General features: G+C 42.7%; 1 protein-coding gene and 2 long non-coding RNA genes across 3 annotated transcripts in view; 2 read left to right on the forward strand and 1 right to left on the reverse strand.

Annotated features, from left to right (window-relative positions):
• LOC122459415 lies at positions 1 to 17,883 on the forward strand. The gene is made up of 6 exons (XR_006280113.1): positions 1 to 322; positions 641 to 3,521; positions 8,215 to 8,332; positions 10,516 to 10,590; positions 12,979 to 13,120; positions 17,303 to 17,883. It is a non-coding gene; the product is annotated as an uncharacterized LOC122459415 (long non-coding RNA).
• TOMM20 (translocase of outer mitochondrial membrane 20) overlaps positions 13,893 to 25,995 on the reverse strand; it is a 16,604-nt gene continuing 4,501 nt past the window's right edge. The window contains exons 2-5 of the mRNA XM_038396817.2: positions 19,070 to 19,116; positions 17,384 to 17,465; positions 16,227 to 16,369; positions 13,893 to 14,311 (exon numbers count right to left, since the gene is read on the reverse strand). Coding sequence (XP_038252745.1) covers positions 14,267 to 14,311; positions 16,227 to 16,369; positions 17,384 to 17,465; positions 19,070 to 19,116 — 317 coding nt within the window. The 3' untranslated portion in view covers positions 13,893 to 14,266. The remainder of the gene's footprint in view (positions 14,312 to 16,226; positions 16,370 to 17,383; positions 17,466 to 19,069; positions 19,117 to 25,995) is intronic.
• On the forward strand, positions 18,601 to 23,688 carry LOC122459414. Its single transcript, XR_006280112.1, has 3 exons — positions 18,601 to 20,633; positions 20,876 to 21,977; positions 23,563 to 23,688. It is a non-coding gene; the product is annotated as an uncharacterized LOC122459414 (long non-coding RNA).

Raw genomic sequence — 25,995 nt, forward strand, 5'->3', positions numbered from 1 at the left:
GTACCGTGCCTCTAACTGGACAGGAGATCACAGTTGTGACTGCAACATGGATGGGCCTTAAGGACATTTGCACGTATTACCCCTGATTCCTTGCCAGAAACACTGTGATTGAAAGTGGTGCCTTGGGAAACAGCGCATGAGATCCCATTTCATCCCCCTTACCCTCTTAGAAAAAGATGGAACCTTTTGGGGCACTCTGGATACTTCAGAATACTGATCCCCTAATTTACAAAAAGCACTAATTTGGGTAGAGGCACTAGCTGCCTTTGGATCCTGTTTTTGTGGCTGAAAAGAGCAGAATGGTTAAAGATCCTGTCCTCAGGTAAGAGTGGGTTCTGCACTCAAATCATTTTGCTGTTAAATTGCCCTGTACTCATAGAATGATATCTGGCAGAATGGCGGGGAGGAGGAGGAGGAGCAGAGTGAATGTGACTCTGACCTTCCTAGAAGAGTGAAGTTATTGATGCCACACTGGGCTGAAAACTGAAAGCCCTGATGCGCTGTAGGCCTACAGAGAGCAAATTACAGAACTCAGCCAAGCACGGTTCTGTAACCCAAGTTGTCTAAATGAAGCACAGTTTCCTCTTTCCAATCTCATTTTTTCTGTCTGAAAGATACTTTGTATGTTTTAATATTCTAGAAGCTGAGATCTGGACACGAAAAAAGTTTGCTGTGGTGGCATCTTGGGATACACATCGGCACAAGTGGTTTGCCTAAGCGACTGTGGGGGTGAGGGACACAGAACTAGTAGCAGATACTCAAGGCACACAGGAAGATTTCCTCAGTGTTTCTAAAGCATCAGCACAACTCGTCCCCAAAACCTTGATGGCAGAAGGGATAATCTGCTTCCTGCAGAACCCTGATGTAGAACAAAATTGTTTCTATTTCCAGAACAGACCTCTTTGGCCTGATTCTAATCTCACCTCCATTTTGCATGGGCTTCAATGACTTCTTTGAGTCACTCCATATTTACACTGCTGTCCGTGAGATCAGAATCTGGCCCAGATGGTGCCTATGACCCAAAGACCATACTTAGCTCTTTCTTTGCTGAAAAATGACCAGGTGTATCAAGGTTTAGAAAGTTGGGGGGAGGGTCCCCCAGTTATTTTTCAGGTGAAGTCCGTTCTTGAGAAAGCAGCTGGGTTAATAGTGTTGGAGCCTGAAATCCTCTGTTTATCTACAGAATGGGTACAGCATAGGCCACATCAGTGCAAACTTCCTCACATCACCTTGACAATGTGCCTCAACCCTTCCCTGGGAGAGATTGCCTCTAAAGGTGAAAGGGAAGGTCCATTTCCATAGCTTACTTCATCCTCGGCCTCTTTGTCAGGCTGCCAAATGGGGACACAGAAGTGTCCCTGCCCCCCTGGGAATTAGCTCACCAACTCATTGCACACAGACCACCGTCAACGTGGGCTGGACTCGGACTGGTGTCAGAGGCAAAACGTTCCACTCTGGCTCCTGTGGTACTGAAGATCCAGCCCTTTACCCTGAAGTAAGAATGCCAGGTTACCTGGGGATATTCTAACACAGCCCATACAGTGGTTGGGTGGATCCAGGGTTTCACAGCCAACTAACTACTAAGGAGTCAGATACATAAAGCATCAGCACTTCTGTTTCCCGGCTGGGAGGAACAGATTAATTGCAAAGATCAAATACACCGTTCCTAGTCACAGGTTAAAATTAAATAAAACAGTTAACAGAACTGTTCTGCTTGTAAAGCTGCAACTGACTTCCATTTCCTCCCCTGAAGTAAACAACATGGACCCAAAGGGCCAAATCGTGGCCCATGCAACAGCCCTGTGGCATTGCTTCATGAAGCAGCCTTAACAAGGGAGCTGAGGATCACAATGTGGGGCAATCTCTGGCTGGCAAAGAACATAGCCACATCTACATCAGAGGGTTGCCAGGCATCTGTTTTTTGACCGGAACACCCGATTGAAAAGGGAACCTGCCAGCCAAGTCCAGTTGGCCACCCGCAGTGGAACACGCAGGCTCCGTGCCCAACGGCTCCTGGGAAGTGGCAGCATGTCTCTCCACCTCCTAGGCGGAGGGGCAGCCAGAGGGGCTCTGTGTGCTGCTCCTGCCTGCAGATGCCACCCTGACTGCCAGCTCCACAGCTCCCATTGGCTGGGAACACCTCAGGCTGCCGAAGAGGGGATCAGAGCTGAGAGTCCCTCCTCATCCATCCTATTGCCAGAGGGGAAGATTGGGCTGGCTTGTGAGTGGTGAGTCTGCCCAGGGCTCCACTGCTTGTCCTGAAGGCAATCCTGATCTCCATTCCAAATCAAAATGGCTCCTCTGACAACACTAGCAACCTCACACACAGGGCTGCGTTCAAAAATCTCTGCAAACTCCAGGAGTGGAACACGAGGGCAGCTTTAGCACAGTAGGCACTGACTGACTGAGCAACAACCAGCATGTATCTGAATGAGAACTACCCCAGCAGCCTGCAAAGGCTATGCACAGTGTGTCTGCCTGTTACTAATTACATTTACTGGGGGTTTTTTAAACTTCAGATGAGTCAGAGAGGGGGAGAGAGAGAGGGAGAAAAGTCCTTTGTTGTTGTGGAAGCAGAAGGCTGTCTCCTGAGGGTGTGTGCGATACACTACTGTCACGGCATGACAATGGAAAAACTGACTGCTGAGCCAAGCCAAACCCCCATAAATCCCTAACAATATCTCTTCTGGCCCAGATTTTCTACAAGTTAGTGCCTGTACTGCATACAAAACAGGAACCAATATGAAAGAATCTCTCTCCTCAATGAAGCCAGAGTTTAAGAGCTGAGCCTAATATTCCAGTTCATATGAAGAGATCCTTTTAAGAGTCTGTCACATTAACTTAAAGGTGACAATCTAGCAGAAACGTGACAAGATCCCATCCCCCACACTTTCCCCCTCCATTAATATGAAGAGAGATGGCTTAAATGAACAGACATAATTATTAATTACAATATTGTTACACAAACAAAGCACGCCTAACAATGTGTCAGGTCCTCATTCATGTGGAACAAGAACAAAGTCTTTTTCTTTGCCAGGTAATTCTGCCACCTCATTTAATTTGATCGGAATGTATGAGTGCCAAAGGACTGACCTATATGTACATATATTTACACAGGGATAGTGAACTTACTGTGAGAAAATCCTGTCTTAGCAAGTTTCCTTGGTTGCCTGCCAGCCTCTACATGTTGGGTAAGTGACCCTACCTAGTCAAGAGTTGCATCAGTCATCCCCACTCCCAGGATGTCCGGGCACAGGAGTTGTCAGCCAGGCGAGATGCCATAAACTGGTTTTTGAAACTGACTTTCCAAAGAACATTACAACACCCCAGATGATTTTCACTGGGTTTGTTTATTTCCTTCTCCATCCAGAAAGACCACACAGAGTTTGAAAAGATGTTTCATTCTGGCAGAACAAAGGGGCTCTTCTCTGGGGCCTGATTCTCCTTCTCTCCCTCACATCAGTTTCATGCTAAAGTAACTCTGCTGAGGCCCCCCGGTGTTACTCCTGACTTGTACCAGGGTAAGTGGCAGCTGCATCAAGTCCACAGCTGCCAATATTTAGAAGAAATATTTCTAGGGGCAATTCTCCAAATAAACTTCCTCCAGTGCGGGGGGGTGGGGGGAGGGTTGTTTCAGCTACTGTGCTAGGCAGGAGGCAACTGGTGACTCATTGCTGCTCTCCCTGTCTCTGTTCTGCACCCAGCAGAGGGATCAGCTGAAGCAGAGTGAATGGAGAGCCAGCCAGTTGCCAGCCTTCTGATCTCTAAGCATAGGGGCCCTAAGTGCTGCTACAGTTCAGGGACGCTGGCTGGGGTGGTCAGCACCAGGGATGCGTATGTCAAGCCCAAGACAGAACTGGCTAGAACAGGGCCATTGGCAGTTATGACAGATGGAGCCAAATTCTGCTCTTGGTTACTGAGGTGTAAATTTATAGTAACTCCATCAGCTTCCACAGCTTCTCAAGATTCCTCGGGGGTTACAGAACTGAAGCAGGACAAGGAGGTGACGCCTCAAGACAAACCCATTTGGGGACTGGGGTAGGTGGCATCAGCCTATAGCAGGTAGGGAAACCTGACAAAAATATTGCTTCTGGCATTCAACTGCTTCCACACTGAGTCACTGCTTAAAATGTGCTTATGGAGGATGCCCATTACTCAAAACTTCCAGCAAATTCACTTCCCCTCTTGGCAACTCATTTTCCTCTTGCTCCTCCACTATTTCACGCTGCTGTCTAATTAGAGCTGCTTCTAGACCTCGCTGGGCTCTGAGCAGCTGTCACTCCCTCCCTCTCCAGCTCCACCTCTTGTGTAAAACATTTCAAGAGGTGAGGCTAAAACTCCTGCACTTCTAATCGTATTGCATGCAGCACGGCACAGCAAGGCCCTGATTATGCTGGCAAAGCAGGGGAGGAATGGCCACCAAAGTCAGTGGAAGCTCTTCATCTGCAAGGGCCCCATATTTCTAATGTGCCCTGCGGTTCTGTCTGTCCTAGGATGAGCGCACACAGGTTTACAAGCTGGCCAAACCAGTGTAGTTTTCCCAAGCCAGAGAGCAATTATTTGGCTGCAACATATCATATGACTTTACTCTTAGAGTTACATTTTAACTGAGAATGTTTAACAAGTATGACTTATGGGCTTCTAAAATTGGCAGCAGAAAAATGAGCTGAGGGAAGTCATGGAAAAACCCCGCAAGCGAGGCCATTCCATGTTATGCACAATTTCTAGGCTCTTTTTCCAATCTTCTGGGTTTTTTCGGGTTGTGGAAAATATTTTCCAGATACACAGGCCTGGCCTCACTGAGTACATATTTATGCCAAGTTTATAAAAAGCAGCTGCAAACAGGGTTGAATGAAAGGATGACATTGCTGTCTGTCTTCCAGAAGGTGCTTCCGTTCACACCCTGTCCCAGAGAGCGAGGCTGATTTCTTAAACCTCCATGAATTTGTCACCCCCCCCCACACACACACAATGTGTATCTCTCAGTGAAAACAAATATTGTTTTGTATGCGTATGTAGCAATGGTGCCCAGTCACTGATTATTCTGGCTTCTATCACAGGTATTAGGCTAGCTTTGCCTCCCCACCTCACGGCCCCCACATTAAGCCAACACTGGTAGTTCTTCACGAGGAGCGGGCTTGCAGGGTCAGACCCTTATGTTAAATTTGGGCAATGGCAGTGGGGCTCAGTACAGAGCTTAAGCCCCTAATGGGAGGTTGTGTGTGCTGTGTCCTCAGTGGAGGCAAGCTGCACCAAATCCCAGGCTCAGGAGCTCTGGGATTGCTGGATGTTAACAGTGGAGGGGACCATTAGGATCATCTAGTCTGACTTCCTGCATAATGCAGCCCCTCCAATTTCAACCAGGGATCTGGACGCTGGGCATAACCTTACATTCAAGCACTGGCTTGCCACCACCATTGTCTGCCTGATACACTAGCACAGTTGCCTGAAACTCTTGACAGTCATCTAGCCATTTAGAAAAAAAAACAAAAAACAAAAGAAATGGAGATAAAAGGGTAAGGGAGGTGGTGAAGTGCAGATTGCGTATTAAATTGCTGAACCCTGCTGCTTTTTGCAGTCAAATGTCTTAGAGCTGAGAATGACGGTGTTACATCAGGAATATCGGTCAAGACAATATTTCCTGGCAATTGTTTGAGAAAAGCTTTTCTCACAGCTAATTGCTCCCAGGAGACTGCATTTTCTCTGTTTTGAGAAGGAGAGTGATTAAGAAAAAGTTTTTAAACCTCTGCACCCTGCCATGGGACAAAGAATTTGTGGGGGGGGCCACAACAGCTGTAATAGTCTATTAAATTATTTTGTTCTGTTCTCTTGATGGGATGGTGGGTGGAATCATCAGTTTGGGTGAGATAAATACAGAAAAAGCAAGAATTTTACAGGAAAAAGAGACTCCCAACTAGCAGAGTGTCATAGTGCCACCTAGTGGCAGTGGTGCCAGGAGAGCCGCCAAAACCTGCCTCTTCAAGCTCACTCTCAGCTCTGGGAAAGAGGGTGTCTGGGCCAAATCTGAGTGGCACTGTGACCCTGGGCACCAGGTCACAGCGTCCAGAGTGGGGAGCTAGGCCCAGCCAAGCTGCTGCTGCAGAGCAAGTACAGGGTGGGCTCGCTCTCCAAGAACCCCTCCCCAATTGTATGTTTGCCTAGGGCCCTGTGACCCATCTAGAACCTTGGTCAGGACCCACTGTTTGGGAAATGCTGCTTTAACCCACACTTCTCTGGTGCATGGGTTGTTCTGCCACCTTCCTCCAAGAGTACGGAGCGCTGACCCTGTGTGAGCATTGCCAGCTTCCCTGGCTGCCAAAATACAGGCAAACAACAAGGTGCATGTTGTCAGCTTGGCCACGTTCCATGTTCTCCAGCTTGGCCATGTCAGCAGGTCCAGGCAGGGAGAATTTGAAAAGAAAGGTGAAAAAAGGGGAAGGGGGCACGAAAGCAGAGGCCTAAGGCATCAACACTTTTTTAATAAAGGTTTAGTAGGAATCCCAAAAGACACCTTCAGCTATTAGAGAGCCAGGGACATAACAAACACAGATTAATAAGGTCCAAGCAGAAGTCGCTGTCACCAATTTTATTGAAAAATCTGCTGCCCACAGTGATAAACATTGATCTGCAAAAGGATTATCACTATGCAGTGTAATGAAAAATGTTATCAGTCCTGCTGAAAAAATTCTGGGGGCAATGCAGCAGAGGGAACACTTCTGCAGAGACTCATAACCAATAAGATGTTGGAAGCAACCAAAATGAAGAGAGAAATTAACTATACAGAAGCCAATTGTTTTTTCTGTGCACCATTTTATGACCCAGAGCAATGGGAAGGAAATAAGATAATAATAAATTCCATGTACATATCACTTTCCATCCAAGGATCTTAATGCATTTTAGTCTCTGTGGTGAATTATTAAACTCCTTTATAGGTGGAGAAACTGAGACACACAGTGGTTTATCCAGGCTCATGCAGTGAGTCAATTCATAGAGTAGAAGGCCAGAAGGGACCATTAGATCATCTAGTCTGACCTCTGCGTATCACAGACAATTAACTTTCACTCAGTTACACCTGTGCTGTCTAAGCCATTGGTTCTCAACCAGGGGTATGTCAACTCATCTAGGTATTTGCCAGGCTACATAAAAAGCAGCAGCGAAATCAGTACAAACTAAAATGTCATATAGGCAATAACTTTATACTGCTCCATGTAGTATACCCTGACATGTAAGTACAATATTTACATTCCAATTGGCCTTTTTTATAATTATATAGTAAAAATGAGAAAGGGAGTGTTTTTTCAGTATCACAGTGCTGTGACACTTCTGTATTTTTATATCTGATTGTGTAAGCCAACAGTTTTACAGTGAGGTGAATCTTCGGGGGGTACTCAAGACAAATCAGACTCCTGAAAGGGGTACAGTAGTCTGGAAAGGTTAAGAACCAGTGGTCTAACCCCAGAAACTTGTCCTTGACACAAACATATATTTTTTCAATCTCAATTCGAAGGCATAAAGAGAATCCACCACTTCCAGTGGTTAGTCACCTGTGAAGGTACTTATACATTGTAATCAAGTCACCTTGATTTTTTTTTTTATAAACTAAACAGATTGAGCTCATTAAGTGTCTCACTATGAGACATTTTCTCTAGCCTTTGAATCATTTTTGTGGCTCTTCTCTGCATCCTCTCCAATTTCAAGATCCTTTTAAAAATATAGACAGAAGAACTATACTCAGTAAATTATTGGTCTCATTGGTGCCATATATAGAGGTAAAATCACTTCACTCCTCCCCCTCGCTACTTCCCTGTTTATACAGCCAAGGATCACATTAGCCCTTCTTGTCACAGCAGGAGCTTGTGATGAGTTGTTTGTCCTTTATGACTCCTAACTCCGTTTTAGAGTCGCTTCTTTCCAGGATTCAGAGTAGCAGCCATGTTAGTCTGTATTCGCAAAAAGAAAAGGAGTACCTGTGGCACCTTAGAGACTAACAAATTTTATTTGAGCATAAGCTTTCGTGAGCTACAGCTCTCAACGATGAAGTTGTGTAACATTGCATTTGGCTATATTAAAGTGCATGTTGTTTGAATGGGCCCAGCTGACCATGCGGTCCAGATCACTCTCTCTAACTGTCCTGTCCTCACCATGATATACAATGTGGCCAATCTTTATGTCATCTACCAATTTTATCAGCAATGATTTTATATTTATTTCCAGATCATCGTTGAACATGTTGAATAGTGTCAGACCAAGTGCCGATCCTGGTGGAACCTCACAAGAGGTGGAAACACCCTGTTTGATGTTGATTCTCCATTGACAACTACTTTTGAGATCAGTAAGTGAGCCAGTTCTCAATCCATTTAACCGGGACTGGGTTTATATTGTATAGTGCTAATTCTGTGATCAGAATGGCTGAGCTGGGAATAGAATCCAGGACCCAGAAACCCCTACCCTAACCAATAAGCCTGCTGGGATCAAAATAAACTTTGGAGGGCTGCATTATTTTTGAGGAAGTGTTGCCCAGTGGTAAGGGCAGGACAATGGGTGTGAGGATTTCTGCAATCCCGTGCCAGGCTCTGCCGCTGACTTACTATGTTGCTTTGGGAGTTGGGTGCCTAGCTCCTATTTGTGCCTTTGAAAATCTCCACCTAAACTCTGTGTCCCCCTTACCTGTCTGTATGATGGGTACCGCACTTTACAGGGATGCTGTGAAGCCTAATAAATAAAGCTTTATAGACTCGTTTGCATTCCTGTGGGATGAAAGGTGCTATCAAGCTGCAAAATACTGTTAGATTGAAAGCACACTGGTTATAAAAATTATGTACACTGTTGCAATTGTTAGGTTGCTTATAAACTGTTCTCCACTGTATTATTGAAGCTTTACACCAGGGTAATTGTGATTTTATTGAATCTCATAGTGTTTGATGTTTAACAGAAAGTCCCAGCTTCTGGGGACAAGGGATTCAGGGAGAATCTCAGCTTCTATTATTATTATTTTTTTAAACAAGATTCCGGCCATCATCCTTGTGGAAAAAATCGTGGCGCTGTGACTTGAGTGCCCTCTACACACTCAACAAAAAGAACCCGGTGTTTTATTATTTTAAAAAGTCTCAGGATTTTTAAGCCAACCTCATGATTCATTGGGGCCTGATGATTTTGGAACACTGCGAGTTGGCATCACCCTGGCCTCACTCCTCACTGAAATCAACAAGTTTCATCAGTATAAAACTGGAGCAACAGAGGAGAAGCAGGCCTTAAACGGTTAACACCTAACTTATAGAAATGGTAGCCATCATACAATGGCCCCATTCACTATATAATCACATTGTCCTCACCCTTACCTGCACCCTTCCTCTGTTACTGTCCCATCTTCCTGTTCCTGAAGCCAACAGAACATCGCATGGGTGCAGCCGTGCAGAACAAGCTACAGGCTCAGGGCCTGCACCTGTAAGCTCCTGGGGGCAGGGAGGTCATGTCAATCTGCTCTTTAGAGGGCCATCCACAGCTGTAGGGGGACATAAGTTTTAAAAATAAATCTACCAGGGTTGAAGGCCAGTAGTTCACATACCTGGCAAACAAATAAAAGCTGGTCATTGGTTCTGGCAACTGAATTGTGATGTATGTGTGGGGGGTTAAGCTGATAACACTGCAAAAACAGAGAAAAGCAAATGAAATGTGAATCAGCTGCTGACCCCTACTGGTTATGTAAATTGAATATATCACTTGTCTCCACAGCAGGGACCTAGATACAAAACACTGGCCTTTGTATTGCCTAACAGAGACCCAAACTAAGGGCAATCAGCAAACAGGAACAGAGAAGGCAGCCGGAAATTCTATACAAAGATTTCTATCACCTTGGTTTAGGCATTCAGAATGCTGATGGCAATAGTTTACAGGAAAAACAATGAGAGAGCCCCAGGTGGTGAAGGTAAATTTGAGTCTGAAAGGAGTGCTGTACCTACCCACGATGAACTACCACCATGAGTTGAGTAGTCAATTAAACATGTTAGAGGAGAGTTAAATAGGTAGCAGCTTTCATCCAGAGAATGGTTGCTCATGATTTCCTTTCCTCCACTTCTAGATTTAAACTGGCCACTGCATTATAATTAGTGGATCTGTACAATAATTCTGTAGACTGACACACCACAGATGAAAAGTTTCAGAGTAGCAGCTGTGTTAGTCTGTATTCGCAAAAAGAAAAGGAGTACTTGTGGCACCTTAGAGACTAACAAATTTATTTGAGCATAAGCTTTTGTGAGCATCCGATGAAGTGAGCTGTAGCTCACGAAAGCTTATGCTCAGATAAATTTTAGTCTCTAAGGTGCCACAAGTACTCCTCCTTTTCTTTTCACAGATGAAAAGCAATCTTCCCAAGGGAACAGTATAAAATACAGCAAAACCTGTAAACCACCAAGTGCTGGAGCTCCAGCAAACAACTTGACTTTCACATAAGCAAATGTCATCTTTTAAAACGGTTCACCCCCCCCCATCTCTTTTGTTTTCTACTAATGAATTTAGTGCTTGTGGTTAATGCCCCTACAAATGTGCCTCAGGTCTTGTGCAGAGAACTCACCTCCAGACCTGAGAGGGGAGGTAAGTTTCCTTCTCAACTGCCAAGAGCGGGTGTCATTGTGGCGGAAGTTTTTGGAAGTTCACAGCTACCAACTAAAAATTAGACCAGTGCCATCAGCTCATTTTCACACTGACCCCTGAACAGGGCCCTAGAGCTAAGACCTTGCAGGCACTAGCAGTTTACTTTGGATTTAAACTAGCTACTGTATCCCATACCAACCCCAACACCATCCCCCTCCTTCATGTTTCACCACTTTGGCAATGCACCACCCAGCACCTCCTCTTCTCACCAGTTTCACAGGTACACATGGGGAAAGAGGAGCTGCCGTGTTCAATTGTTTTCCTTAAAGAACCATTTGACACCTTTCATGTTGCATCCGATGAAGAAAAGGAGTACTTGTGGCACCTTAGAGACTAATGCATCCGATGAAGTGAGCTGTAGCTCACGAAAGCTTATGCTCTAATAAATTTGTTAGTCTCTAAGGTGCCACAAGTACTCCTTTTCTTTTTGAGAATACAGACTAACACGGCTGCTACTCTGAAACATCCGATGAAGTGAGCTGTAGCTCACGAAAGCTCATGCTCTAATAAATTTGTTAGTCTCTAAGGTGCCACAAGTACTCCTTTTCTTTTTGCGAATACAGACTAACACGGCTGCTACTCTGGAACAATAACATACTATCCTTTCAGTTTCCCCACTCCTGCCAAAAAACGCTGCCACTAGGGAAACCTGGGCCCGCCTGCTACTTGAACTATAGCTCTCTGCTAGTGGCAGTAAGGGAGAATCAACATTAGTTGTTTGGGATTAAGCCATAGCACTAGTTCTCAGCTCTATTTTGGCAGCGCTCCTGCCCCCTTGCAATCGATTGGTAAGCAAGAGTTTGGTTTTGTTTTGCCAGAAAAGCAGCTTTTTGGTTCATGAAAATATAGATGAACCCAATAGGCAAGGGGCTGATGAGCCAAAACTACCCCCCCTCAGAATTAAACTCTGCACTGACTCCAGTAAGGGTGGTCCATGGGTTTGCCCTCACCTCTGCAAATCCATACTGTGGGACACCTGCAGCACTAGCACAAATTTGTCAGGATGTAAAATTGTGTTGCACTGTACAACAACACAAGAGGCTTTTAAAGATAGGATTTTTGCAATGTAAGTCACTACATTACACACACGCATGTACATGAGTGCCCTCTGCTGCTTAGACTCAGCCCTGCTCAAGCATGTGTTTTTAGTTAGCTGGAATATAAACCAGCATTTCACACCCTGGGGGGGAGGCGGGTTGTGTGGTGGGCATAGCACACTTGGAGCAGGCAAAGTTACGTGAGCTCTGTGCTGCTCCCTGCCTCCATACTCCATGTGCGAAAGCCACCCGTGTTCTTCCTGCACCTTTGGTGGCTCTAGGGCAGGTTCACAAGCTCCAGCAATGTGCTACTGGCTTCGTACTCAACTCCGCAGTGAGAACACATGTGGGCTGGCTTCTAGGGCCACCTCCAACCTGAGCGGCATGTAGCCATTTTACGGGCCTGGAAAATACACAAAACCCACAAACCAAGGAAAAGGACAAAACCAGTAAGGACACCAAGTTAAGAGGAGTAATAGATAACAGAGGCAGAAAAGAGGAAGACAAGACACTGTAAAAGAGACAGTAGCAACTGTGAATGGGGCTGCTGGGGAGCACCCATCTACCAATCAATTGCAAGGGGGCTGGAGCTCTGCCAGAGTAGAGCTGAGAACTAGTGCTATGGCTTAATCCCAAACAGCTAACATTGATTCTCCCTTATTTCCAGTAGCAGAGGCCTACAGTTCAGGTAGCAGGTGGGCCCAGGTTTCCTTATTGGTAGTGGTTTTTGGCCAGGGTGGGGAGACTGAAAGGGTAATACCTTATTGTTCATGAAAGGTGCCAAACAATTCTTAAAGAAAACAATTGCCTTTAAAATCTCTGACCAAAAAAATCAATCCCGTAGAGCAGGGAAGGAAGTAGGAAATACAGGATTTGCTTCTTAAGTACAGTGAGTAAAATCTTCAGCAGTGCCTAAGTCCCATGGAAAGTCAATGGGACCAAGCTGCTTTTGAGAATGTTACTTCCCCCTTATCTAGCCCGTGAGATGGAGGAGGGCACACCACTCACAGAGTGGTAGTTCTGGAATTGTCTTTAGTATGTAGATGAGGTGACTGAAAGAAGCCAGCTCTTCTCTGGGGCTCACCACACTCCTCTCTTCTGACATAGCAAATTCTGCCCCGAGAGAGGTGTTATAATTGCTGTTCTGGCAGCAGAAGTCCAGCTCTTTTTGGAAGGCTAGGCTGACTTGGTGCAACTGCCAGAAACTTTAGAAAAAAGTGATTGTTACTTGGCTCAGAACCTGGACTTACAGGGTACAGACAGAACAAAACAACTACATTTGTTCTTGCAGGGGAAGACTCTCCAGTCAACGCTGACCCAAGTCTCCTGGGGAGAGTTATGCCCATTAAAAAAAACTTGCTGCCAGTCTGCAAGCCTGGCTGCCAGGACCAAATCCGCAAGCCCTTTCACTCACTGGGTTGAAAGGGCCAAAGGTAAGATGGGCAGGTCTAAGGAAATGTAAAAAATTGGAAACTAACGGAAGACCCTACTGTGGTGAAACCTTTAGGAAAAAAAAACAAACTTTCTCCAGCTCAATGATGTAGGTGGCCAGAGCTGACTAGCATGTGCCTTCACTGACTGACTATACTTAGACACCTCTTCATAGAGTCCCTTGAAATTGAAATATGGTTAATTCCTGTTATATTGGTCATTTAAGGCCACTGAATATTATAGGGCCCTTTTGACACTAGTCAACACAACAGAGCCCCTCCTGGAGTGTGCAACTCAGGCCTCGCAAAAGGAGTCTTCCAGGTGCTTAAGTAGTTTACACATTATGTTGGAGAAAGCTGGCCTGTTACACAGAGGGGCCGAGGACTCTTTAGTTTCCCCAAATTATTATGGGTAGGGATGGTAGCATTCTTCCAGCCCTTGCATTGGAAGACAAGTGTCAGAAATTTAGCATATCTGATTAGTTAGTCCTGGATTTGGCCCTCTTACTTAGGAACCATATTGATGAGAAGCTGGGAGCATGTGATTCTTCCTCCCCAGAGGACAGCACCCTTTTCCTAACTACAATCATAATGTGGTTTGGCAAGTTTGATATTGGAGATGACAGAGGCCTTCTACAAAGGAATAAAACACTTAAAAAAGTTCTCTCCTTGGCCAATGTTTAAGGTTAAAAGTTAAAAGCCATTTTTAGATGACCTTCTGAAACCCCAATAAACTGTTCCAAAATCTAAAAGTAATACCACATGGACACACAAGCACAGATAAATCTTTATTGCCTTAATTTTGATTTTCAAAAATGAGCATTGGGTATTTAATATGTAGTAGCTTTATGTCTGTATATATACACAACATTACAACTGCATATTAATATTAAATGAAGATAGTGATACTTTGATAACTCAGTGTATTTATAAAATGATTTTTTTTTGTTTTTTATCAAAATACACTTTTCACTAGGATAATAAATAAAATCCAGCCAAACCCACCTACACAAAGTTAAAATTAACTCTGGTAGATTTCAGTGTGGTACATCGTTCTTTAACTACTATATTTTCCCCTTTTATCCCATCACTGATGCTCATCTTCTGGGCTAAGAAAACGCTTATTTTCCCTCACTGTGGTGCGATTTCTCATTCCACATCATCTTCAGCCAAGCATTGTGCATTTACAATTCTCTGTAAAAAAAAAAAAAAACCACTTAATTATAAAACTGACACTAAGAAATTGATGATTGAACATACATAAACAAAAAGTTTGGCATACGTTTCACAGGGATTTTTGGAGATTATAACTTGAAAATCGAAGTACTGTGCAATATCTGACAAAGTCAATGTCATATAAATCACATCTCTTATTAGTGATGCAGTAATCACTTGTGTGTACTGTCATTATTCTCTAATGAAACAGGGACTGCTGGTTCCTGATCATTGAGACAGTCTATTTCCCATGTTTATGCCACCTTTCATCCCAACTGCTTTAGGAATTACATATACACAGCACTGAAATGCAGTCATGCATGGGCTAGAAGGTGGCAACCAACTAGCATATACAACATGGCACAACACAGGGAGAAGGAGAACTAGTCATCAAGAATATGCAGCCAAACCCTTATTCTTCCAAGGAGCACCATGTGATTTTTAGCATCCATGTAGAGCAGACAGGACCTCTGTTCTTAACACATTATCCAAAAGAACCTGCACGGTTCTCAATCCAAGAAGGATATTTTGAAACTAGAGCTACAAGGAATTTTAGCTACTTAGCCATCCAAGATACAAGAAGTTCAGTTCATATACCAATCATCTTCTAAGTTTGAGAGGACAGTTTGCTGTCAGTTATATAAACTGAAAAACAAAGGTGTTAAAATTCTTGATCATGACACCTTCTTTTATGGTCTTGAGGCCTGATGTTCATGTTGTAGTTTAGCTCACATAAACTGTATATTATAGCAATATGCACTGCGTTTAATTTCTGAGTATTTCCCTTATTAACCTGTATTTTTTAGGAGCTCAAAAATGTAGAATCAAAATTCCCTTCAGGATTAAACTTGAAATGCCAGGTTCTATACTTGCAGGGAGTTTGACTAGATTGGACAGTGATTAGGAAGGGTTAAAATGGTAATTAAGATTTATTCCTTTTTTAGGTGTTGGGAGTAGGCACATTTGACACCATTACTCATAGCTACTCAAAGTGCAATGTTTAAAATTTATACAGAACTTACGATTTGTGTGAGTTTTGCAGAGTTTACAATGAGCAATGTTCACAACTCAGTAATGTTCTGACTTGCATGTTATTTAAAAAAGTATGTTCTAGTGCAGAGAGCTGTGATATTCTTCTAATAAGATAAGTAAATATTTCCATTTTTCTGACACCACAGGATTGTTATGTCATGTGACAAAACATTCAGATGTATTTTCAGCACTGTATTATTAATAATGTATGCGTAATAAAAGATGACCAGCAAGTGTTCTAGAAAACATTTTAATATTTAGAAACAGGTCTTCAAAAGACAACCGTTAACTTCAGTTCCAGAGTGATGCACCCAGAATGCATAATTCTGCAAGGACTTACAGAGATGACCTAGAAAGACTAAAAGCAGTAATGGCTTCCATTACTTTGATGTGGTATAGAAATACTTTGTTTTTTTCCCCCCTCAATTATTTTATATTACCTAGAATATACATTTAAAACCACACCACAATAAAAGCTCCACCACTTACCTACCATGCTTACCCCCCGCCCCACAGGTTTCTGGTAAGAGATGATTTGCTTAAAGGCATCAGAACTGGGGCAGATAATACAGCTTCAGAGTTGCTGATGCACAAAGAAAAGGGGACTCAGTCAGTAACTAGAGTTAACTTTTCCATTCCAACTTTGCAATTCATTTTTAATCTATGAACACACAGTACTTTTCTCACACTCATTTTAAAAGAGAGTCAGTGGAAAGGCACATTTAACATCTAAATGATGAATTTTTGTCTTCCCAGTGGAACCAGTAAAATATCCACCCTCCATAAAGACCAGATAACCTTGGTGAAGAGTAGTTCCATTATTTCCAATCCCCCAAAATGGGCGGGGGGGAGCTTTAAATACCTGGCTAATTGTTGGGAGCTTAGTCAGAAGCATCTGGAACACTGGTGGTGGAAGAGTCTGCTGTAGGACTTGTAATAACTGCTGTGGCTGTCCACACACAGCAATGGCATTTGTCAAGTGGTCAACACCCTTTTCATAGTCACCTATGAGACATAAGGTTTCACTTCAAATTGTGTCTTTGGTGCATTACGTTACATTGTTTGATTTAAGCTACCTCTCTACATCTACAAAGTAGACTGCAAATATTAACCCCTCACCACCATGTTGAATTTTATAAACTAAAAACTATCTTAAATTTTCATTTCTGTTGGCTAATTTCTTTAAAAGTTTAATTCCACTAATTTCTGGTAACCTAAAATATCATCCAACTGTGATTCCTAAGTCTAACTACATATATACTAAATACAGAAAGAAATTTGTCAAGAATTTTCAAAATAGTTTTTAGATATATCTATCATTTCACTGTTTCTATTAAGTGAAAGGGGTTTGTTTAACAGGGGGTTCACATCCTAATGATATTATCCCAGAGAAAGCTTCATTTACTGATGCAAAGAGGAACTGAACTGCTACATTTCCCATAAGGAAGCACTGAAAATCAGTTTCAGAATTATTGTATTTTAAAGTAACATTTTGTCTGATGTAAATTGAAAAATATGTAACTTTTAAAAGTAACAATTTGAAAACTGGTTTCTCAAGGGAAGCAGATTCTTCCATTGTTGTTATGCATCAAAATGGTAGCCTCTTATGTGATAATTATTTGTTTTATATTATATTAAGTGAGAAGTTTATAGTGACTGTTTATTTGAAATATTCAATATTGTGTGGGAAAGTGTTTATTCCCCATATTTTTCATTTCTTCCCAAAGGAAAGACTGCAAGTCTAGTTTAACTTGTATATAGATGCAGGATAGATGGGAGATATGTCAAGAGAACTCCATGAGAAATTACAAAAGGTGACTGTAGAAGAGAATATTAAAATGGCACTTTGACCTACATCTGTTAAAACAATCTTTGCAGAATTTAAAAATATGGCATATTAAAGCTCTGCAAAACATTTTGTTAATGCTTCTATGTCAGGCCACAACACTCTTCTCCCTGCCAGACTGGAGAAGAACTCCTTTTATAGCTTCGCATCTTAGAGACTTTTGCAACAATCACCTTGTGCTAGTAATTCCTCGCCAAGCTGTATCTCTTCAAGGAAGAACTTTTGTACAGCTTCAGCATCTTTTAAATCAGGTAACTGTAATACAACAACAACAAATTGGCAAAGTCTCAAAAAGCATCAAATAATACATAAAACACAAAAGAGTCGCAACTTAAAACAAAATTGAATAGCTACACATTTGTAGAGGAAAACTGCAAAAAACGGGTTTAAAAAGCAGTATCGTAGAATAGCCTGTAAATTAGAGATTTAGATCAGAGGTGGGCAAACTATGACCCAAGGGACCCTCCTGCCAGGTCCCTGAGCTCCTAGCCCGGGAGCCTAGTCCCCGGCCCCTCCTCTGTTGTTCTCCCTCTTCCGCAGCCTCAGTGCGCTGTGCCACCAGCGCAATGCTCTGGGCAGCCAGGCAGCACAGTTGCAGAGCCGTGACCTGACCCAGTGCTCTGGGCGGCGCGGCTGTAGTGCCACCAGTGCTCCAGGCAGTGTGGTAAGGGGGCGGGGGGCTTGGATAGAGTGCAGGAGAGTTGTGGTGGGGAGGGGGAAGATGTTCAGGGCAGGGGTGTGGCTAGGGGTTGGGGCAGTCAGAGGGTGGGGAACAGGGGGGTTGGATGAGGCAGGGGTTCTGGGGGGAGCAGTCAGGAAGGAGAGGGGGGTTTGGATGGGGCGGCGGGGGGCAATCAGGGACAGGGGTTCTGGGGTGGTCAGGGGACAGGGAGACAGGACGGCAGGATGGGGCAGGAGTCCCAGGGATGCAGTCAGGAATTAAAGGAGGGATTGGATGGGACGGTGGGGGGTAGTCAGGCGTGAGGGGTACAGGGGTGGTGGATGGGGTAGGAGTCCCGGGGGAGCCATCAGGGGTCAAGAAGCAGTGGGGTCAGATTGGAGGCGGGGCTGGGCCTCACCTGGCTGTTGGGGGTGGGAGGGGGAAGACAGCCTCCCCTAAACAGCCCTCCATACAAGTTTGGAAACCCAATGTGGCCCTCCGGCAAAAAAGTTTGCCCATCCCTGATTTAGATGAATGTTTCTAAATCAGGCATGAATGACTTCAGTACATCACTGCATTTACCACTCTTTGCAATGGTGTTTTTTAAACTTTTATATTCAAATCAATTGAAAGGAAACTACTTTTTTTTTAAAAAGAGTTTAAATTCTAAGATGCTTTGTAACAGATGCACTAAATGTCACAGTAATTCTAATAATGTTTCCCATTGTGGGCAAGACAAATTATTTTTCACATTGTTCATTAGGAGACTCACTAACAGTAAGTAAAGATGTTATCAAATCCAAAACTTCAGCTAGAAACTTAACACTTCAGGTATTCAGAATGCATCTGACTGATCTGGTAACCTTTAAACCCTCAAATTCCTAAACAGATAATCCTCTGAGGAGCTGAGCACTCTCAGTTCGCACTGAGCTCAGAGAGCTGGAAGAGCACAGTATCTCCCAGTATTGGCCCCTCATTTGTTACACGTAAGAGAACACAACCCCCACAGAAGGTTATTTATGGAAGCCAAAAAAACAAACAAAAAAAACCCCACAACCCAACCAGTGCATATTGCAAGAGGGTTGTCAGCACTGGAAACAAGGACACAGCACCCTTTGAACAGATCCTGCTTACAATTAATCCGGGTATAAACTCGACATTTTTCAAAACAGGACAACAGAAATGAACACAGTATTACCTTGGAAAGCCCTGCTTTCTCTTTGGCAAGCTTCTGTTTCTTCCTTCCTGTAGATAAAAATATCATAGGTTTAATTTATAATTATAAAATAATCTTTTGTTTTTATTTTAAAACAGTGAATGGGCCAAAATTATTTTCAAAATAAGGAACTGATAATTACATGTACTAAACACTCATGGATGAAGGATGCAACCCATGCCCACAGCAGCATATCAATGAACCTACTACACAGGTGGCAACTGAAAAATCCTTTAGCAAAGGAAATTGCTACATTTTTAGGATTAATTATATTCTGTGCCATTCTTTCTCTTTGGGGACCATCATGTCTTAACAGCCATCCATCTCCTACCCCAATCAGAGGCATTAAGGAAAGCACTGGGCATACAGTCTCAGGAAGGATGGGTTCTTTTCCCTCTGACTGTGGTATGTACTACAGAAACTGTACTGTTGGTAACTCCTGTTCCATGCATGCCTGGCCAAAGAAGAGAAGGGAGCAAAGAATGAGTAGCACAGGATTATTACATTAGGGGCTCAGGAGTCCTTTACATATGCCTTTGCCTTCATGAGCAGCAGAACAGTTTGGTCTTCAAATCAAGTCAGCCTAACGTTGAGTCAAGTTATCTCAGTGAACAGCCATTTAAATAGCTTTTTCGGCACTCTGCATCTCAGGTAGCTTATGGGCTGAAGAGGGCCCACTGGAGAAAAATCACTAGCCACAAGCCCTCTCTAACACATAAGAGTTAAGGGTAGGCTCAAGTGAGCAGAAGACAACAAAATCCCAAAATAATGTTAAAGCAAACAGAGTCTGAGCAACTAAAAAATGGTTGGGAAAGAAATTACATTTACAGGATCATCAGGTAGCATAGGAATACAGAAGTCGATTTAGGGCTTGTCTGCACTAGAAAGTTGTACCACTATACCAGTATGCAGTATACCAGTATGGCACAGACAGTTCAAAATAGCACAACTCCTGTTGTGGTCAATGCAGTTAGGGGTATAAATGTGCTTTATATTAGTATAGCAATTCCTTGTTGGAAGAAGAAGAACTTTCATTGCGTTCCCACCCTTAACTGAAACAGTTATGCTGAAAAAAGTTTTTACAAGTGGAGACCAGGCCTTAATAAGTGTATTAGATCACTGGAAAGTGAACAATTAGGAGTTGACAAAAAATTACTGATCATATGGGACATTAGAATACATGTAAGCAATTCCTCTAATGGCCAAAAGGATGTTTGGAACGGTAGATGATCCACACTATGAAAACATCTGCAAACCCTTGCACCAGTTGACAATTTAATATATGAAAAACTGGAGATCTACAATTAACATTGTTCATGGAAGACATTTATAAATTTCAACTTCTATCAAAATGACACCTGCAATACTATCCTGATCCCTAAATTTCCAGAACACATTTTAGACTACTATGCAATATTGCAGATGGAGAAATACAAGTAGAAAAGATATTTGCAATACTTAACTGCAGTGCATTATAAAGAACATTTTGTCTCTAAATCTACTACTCAAAACAATTTATGCTTGAGAAATTAGTGTTCTCTCTCAGGTTTCAGAGTAGCAGCCGTGTTAGTCTGTATTCGCAAAAAGAAAAGGAGTACTTGTGGCACCTTAGAGACTAACAAATTTATTAGAGCATAAGCTTTCGTGAGCTACAGCTCACTTCATCGGATGCATTTCCACCAAATGCATCCGATGAAGTGAGCTGTAGCTCACGAAAGCTTATGCTCTAATAAATTTGTTAGTCTCTAAGGTGCCACAAGTACTCCTTTTCTTTTTGTTCTCTCTCAGTTAACCCTCAGTTTCCTTGATTTGCATATGCAAGTTTAAGTAGTGTTAGCCTGAGACTTGATTTACAAGGAAAGCAATTTTAAAAGGCAAATGTAAAAGAATCAAGAAAAACATTTAACATATCTCTACCCTCCACGAAAATACATGCAGCAGCTGAAGTGCATTCAGCATGAGTACAGCAGCTACTACAAAACAACTATTTCCAGGGCTAATCACTTTGTAAGTTCAGCATTCAGAGATCTGCTCTTAAAGGAAAAAAAACTTTGGTTTTAGAATCTCCTGTCAGAACAGGAAAACATCTACATTTTTAAATGTCTGTTCATGATTAATCATAAGTAGGGGAGATGCATTTTATTCTAAGCCTGGAGAAGAACAGTCTTTAAAAAAGGAGTATGGATAAGATGCAAAAGGTAACTTTAGGTTGTTATTGCCTAATTATGCCATTTTAAAAAAATAAGATTACATTCTGAGCCTATTCTTGGGATGCAGAGATATTTTCCAGTACTTACTGCACAAATTATAATATACAAGTAGTCCTCATATAAAAAGCCACTGGGACCTAGAATTGTTCAGGTCAGTTCCAAAAGTTAATGGCATCATTTCTTCTAAAAGATTTTGCTTCAAGTTGATAAAAAAAAAGCAAGCATCAGATAGCCAAAGCAATGTTTTTAAATACATTACACACACTCTTGCAGAGGCACTTTGAGGCATCTGACAGTTTCAGAGCCACAACCTAGAATGCTCACAGATCTACAGCATAAATTCACTGTTTACAACAATTATAGAGAACTCTAACAAATGATTCTAGAGAATATTTGTAAATTCCTTCCACACCTGTTTGCAGCAGCAATCTTAAATTATTCTTGGAGCAGCAGACAGGAGTATGACTTCAGGTGTGATAGCAAGGAGCAAAGTAATTAGAAAATTAGGCCTTGGAAAAAACCAAGAACTCTCCCATGCAAACCTAAATAGATATGAAAGTTTCCATCCATTCTAAAAAACCAAAATTATATTATTTACTATATGAAGTTAAGGTTTATAAGAGGGCTTTGGGTTAACATAGAAATCAAAATGCTCATCTTGACTGTCTACTTTCATACAGGTTTCAGAGTAGCAGACGTGTTAGTCTGTATTCGCAAAAAGCAAAGGAGTATTTGTGGCACCTTAGAGACTAACAAATTTATTTGAGCATAAGCTTTCGTGAGCTACAGCTTACTTCATCGGATGCATTTGGTGGAAAATACAGAGGAGATTTATATACACATACGGAGAACATGAAACAATGGGTTTTATCATACACACTGTAAGGAAAGATCACTTAAGATGAGCCATCACCAGCCGCGGGGGGTGGGGAAGGAGGAAAACCTTTCATGGTGACAAGCAAGGTAGGCTATTTCCAGCAGTTAACAAGAACATCTGAGGAACAGTGGGGGGTGGGGTGGGGGGGAGAAATACCATGGGGAAATAGTTTTACTTTGTGTAATGACTCATCCATTCCCAGTCTCTATTCAAGCCTAAGTTAATTGTATCCAGTTTGCAAATTAATTCCAATTCAGCAGTCTCTCATTGGAGTCTGTTTTTGAAGCTTTTTTGTTGAAGGATAGCCACTCTTAGGTCTGTAATCGAGTGACCAGAGAGATTGAAGTGTTCTCCAACTGGTTTTTGAATGTTATAATTCTTGACGTCTGATTTGTGTCCATTCATTCTTTTACGTAGAGACTGTCCAGTTTCACCAATGTACATGGCAGAGGGGCATTGCTGGCACATGATGGCATATATCACATTGGTAGATGCGCAGGTGAACGAGCCTCTGATAGTGTGGCTGATGTGATTAGGCCCTATGATGGTGTCCCCCGAATAGATATGTGGACAGAGTTGGCAACGGGCTTTGTTGCAAGGATAGGTTCCTGGGTTAGTGGTTCTGTTGTGTGGTTGCTGGTGAATATTTGCTTCAGATTGGGGGGCTATCTGTAAGCAAGGACTGGTCTGTCTCCCAAGATCTGTGAGAGTGACGGGTCGTCCTTCAGGATAGGTTGTAGATCCTTGATGATGCGTTGGAGAGGTTTTAGTTGGGGGTTGAAGGTGATGGCTAGTGGCGTTCTGTTATTTTCTTTGTTGGGCCTGTCCTGGAGTAGGTGACTTCTGGGTACTCTTCTGGCTCTGTCAATCTGTTTCTTCACTTCAGCAGGTGGGTATTGTAGTTGTAGGAATGCGTGATAGAGATCTTGTAGGTGTTTGTCTCTGTCTGAGGGGTTGGAGCAAATGCGGTTATATCGTAGAGCTTGGCTGTAGACAATGGATCATGTGGTATGATCTGGATGAAAGCTAGAGACATGTAGGTAGGAATAGCAGTCAGTAGGTCCGATATAGGGTGGTGTTTATGTGACCATTGCTTATTAGCACCGTAGTGTCCAGGAAGTGGATCTCTTGTGTGGACTGGTCCAGGCTGAGGTTGATGGTGGGATGGAAATTGTTGAAATCATGGTGGAATTCCTCAAGGGCTTCTTTTCCATGGGTCCAGATGATGAAGATGTCATCAATGTAGCGCAAGTAGAGTAGGGGCATTAGGAGACGAGAGCTGAGGAAGCGTTGTTCTAAGTCAGCCATAAAAATGTTGGCATACTGTGGGGCCATGCGGGTTCCCATCGCAGTGCCGCTGATTTGAAGGTATACATACTTTCATACAGAGACAAGGTGCGGGAAGTAATATCTTTTATTGGACTGCCTTCTGCTGGTAAGAGAGACAAGCTTTACACAGCGCTCTTCAAGTGTGGGAAATGTACTCAGAGTCACAGCTAAATACAAGGTAGAATAGATTATTTAGCATAACTAGTCAAAACGTTTCAAGGCACCATTCAAGGTCACTTAGCTGTGAGACTCTGAGTCTATCTCTCTCACCAATAGACGTTGATCTAATAAAAGACATTACCTCACCCACCTTGTCTCTCCAGTATCCTGGGACCAACATGACTACACAAGACTGTATACTTCCATACTGAACTGTTGTTTTGATCAGCATTTGTGACTCAAGAACCTCTGGGTGCCAACTGCCAAAGGGCACTGAGGTATACAGATCCTTGGATTCACCACCCCCCCCAAAAAGGACCTCACGTAAGGACCCTAATGAAAGCCTATGTCACATTCGTCATTGGGGGAGAGGGATAGCTCAGTGGTTTGAGCATTAGTCTGCTAAACCCAGGGTTGTGAGTTCAATCCTTGAGGGGGCCATTTAGGGATCTGGGCCAAAAATTGGGGATTGGTCCTGTTTGAGCAGGGGCTTGGACTAGATGACCTCCTGAGATCCCTTCCAACCCTGATATTCTATGATCACAATATATATATGCTGAAAATTATGTTCTTGTAGTTAAAGACGGGCCATTAAAAGGCAGCATACCTTGAGACAAACGTCTACAGACAGGAGGTGGGAGACACTTATCTTACAATACATCTGAAGAAGTGTTTTTTTTTTAAACCAACGAAAGCTTATGCCCAAAAAAATCGGTTAGTCTTTAAGGTATCACCGGACTCCTTGTTGTTTTTACAATAGAAATGTCAGCATACGGCCTCAAATGATAAAGAAGAGCTTAGACATCAGAAGGAAATTGACAGGAAGAGGTAAACAGCAGGGGATGGGTGGGGGGTGGCGACTATTTTCAAGTGAACATCAAAGATCTGGTATATCTGGGGGTGTAGAGACACACTGGCATTCCTTCAATCAGCCATCCTGGCTGAAAACGCTGGGAAAAGGACTTGGGGTGAGCTATCCTATAAGAAACAGATTGTCTTGTGAATTAAATTTAGGCTCTAGAAAGCATGTTATGACTTTGTTTTATATGTAACCATTTGTTTCCAATATTCTTACTTCTTTGAAAATACATTTATTCTGGTTTTCCCTATAAATAGATCTAAGTGCTGTGTGTTAAGTGGAGCAGTGAATCTTGTAAGCTGATGTGTACTATTCCTTTTGGAGTAGAGAATTAGGCTATATCTGCACTGTGCACCTTTTAGCGACACAGCTGTGCTGCTAAAAGGTCAGAAGTGTAGCTGCTGTTTGTCAGCAGGAGCTCTCCCGCCAACAAAGCGCTGTTTACACCAGCGCTTTTCATCGGCCAAAACTTTTGTCGTTCAGGGTGCATGTGTTTTTTTTTTTCACACCCCTGAATGACAAAAATTTCTTCATTCAGATTTCAGTGTAGACAAAGCCTTAGAGTTCTGAGAGTGTTCAGGGGAACAAGGTCTGGACACTCTAGGGATGCTTGGACGTTGGTGTGTGCCTACTGCTAACCTGTACAGAGACAGCAAGGCATGTTTGCATATTCAGAAGCTGGTGGAATTGGGGAGCTGATCCACAGCAGGCCCACTACAAGATTCTCTCACACTAAGGACAGGTGGTACCAAAGTACATCACAGCATCCAAGAACCATTTCCTAAAATATAGCTTCAGGGATTAATGCTCCAAATGCTTACAGCATAAAATTAGAGAAATAACCCTGGAAATGCAAGCGTAGACAACATTTCTATGTCAACCAATACTTCGGACAAGAAACACTGAAGTCAAGTAAACACCAAACTTACCTATATTATAGTCTCACTTCAGTAATTGAACAAAGAAAAGATATGACACTGCAGCTTCCAACAGAAATTAATGTAAGCAAGATCAAGAGACTATCACTTTCAAACACTGCACAAGAGTTAGTGTGTCAGTCACTTTCAGGATCCATGGGCAGTAATGCATTTTTTTTTTTTTTTTTTTTTTACAGGAATCTGGCCTATTTATTTTTGCTGTGGCCTTTGATTCCCAGATAGTTTCCTTAATACATACCAGAAAACAGAATAAGATAACAGTATAACTGGGTTGGTCAATGAAGTCTTGGTGTCCTGTCTCCCCTCACTCAGTATTCGACTATTCATTGCCATGTATATCCCTATGATAGACAATCCACTTGTGTGTGGTGCTTCCAGAGATACATTTCATCAATGTCTAGTATCATGGAAACCTAAAAAGGTTATATTTGTTATCTTTGGATTGCATTAATTGTTAAGATCTTATGCCTAAATTGTGTCTAATGTCTACACGAAGTAGTCATGAAATTCTCCTTCTGTTTCTCTACTACTAGCAC

This window comes from Dermochelys coriacea, chromosome 3 (assembly GCF_009764565.3).
Source record: "Dermochelys coriacea isolate rDerCor1 chromosome 3, rDerCor1.pri.v4, whole genome shotgun sequence".
Classification (NCBI taxonomy): Eukaryota; Metazoa; Chordata; order Testudines; family Dermochelyidae; genus Dermochelys; species Dermochelys coriacea.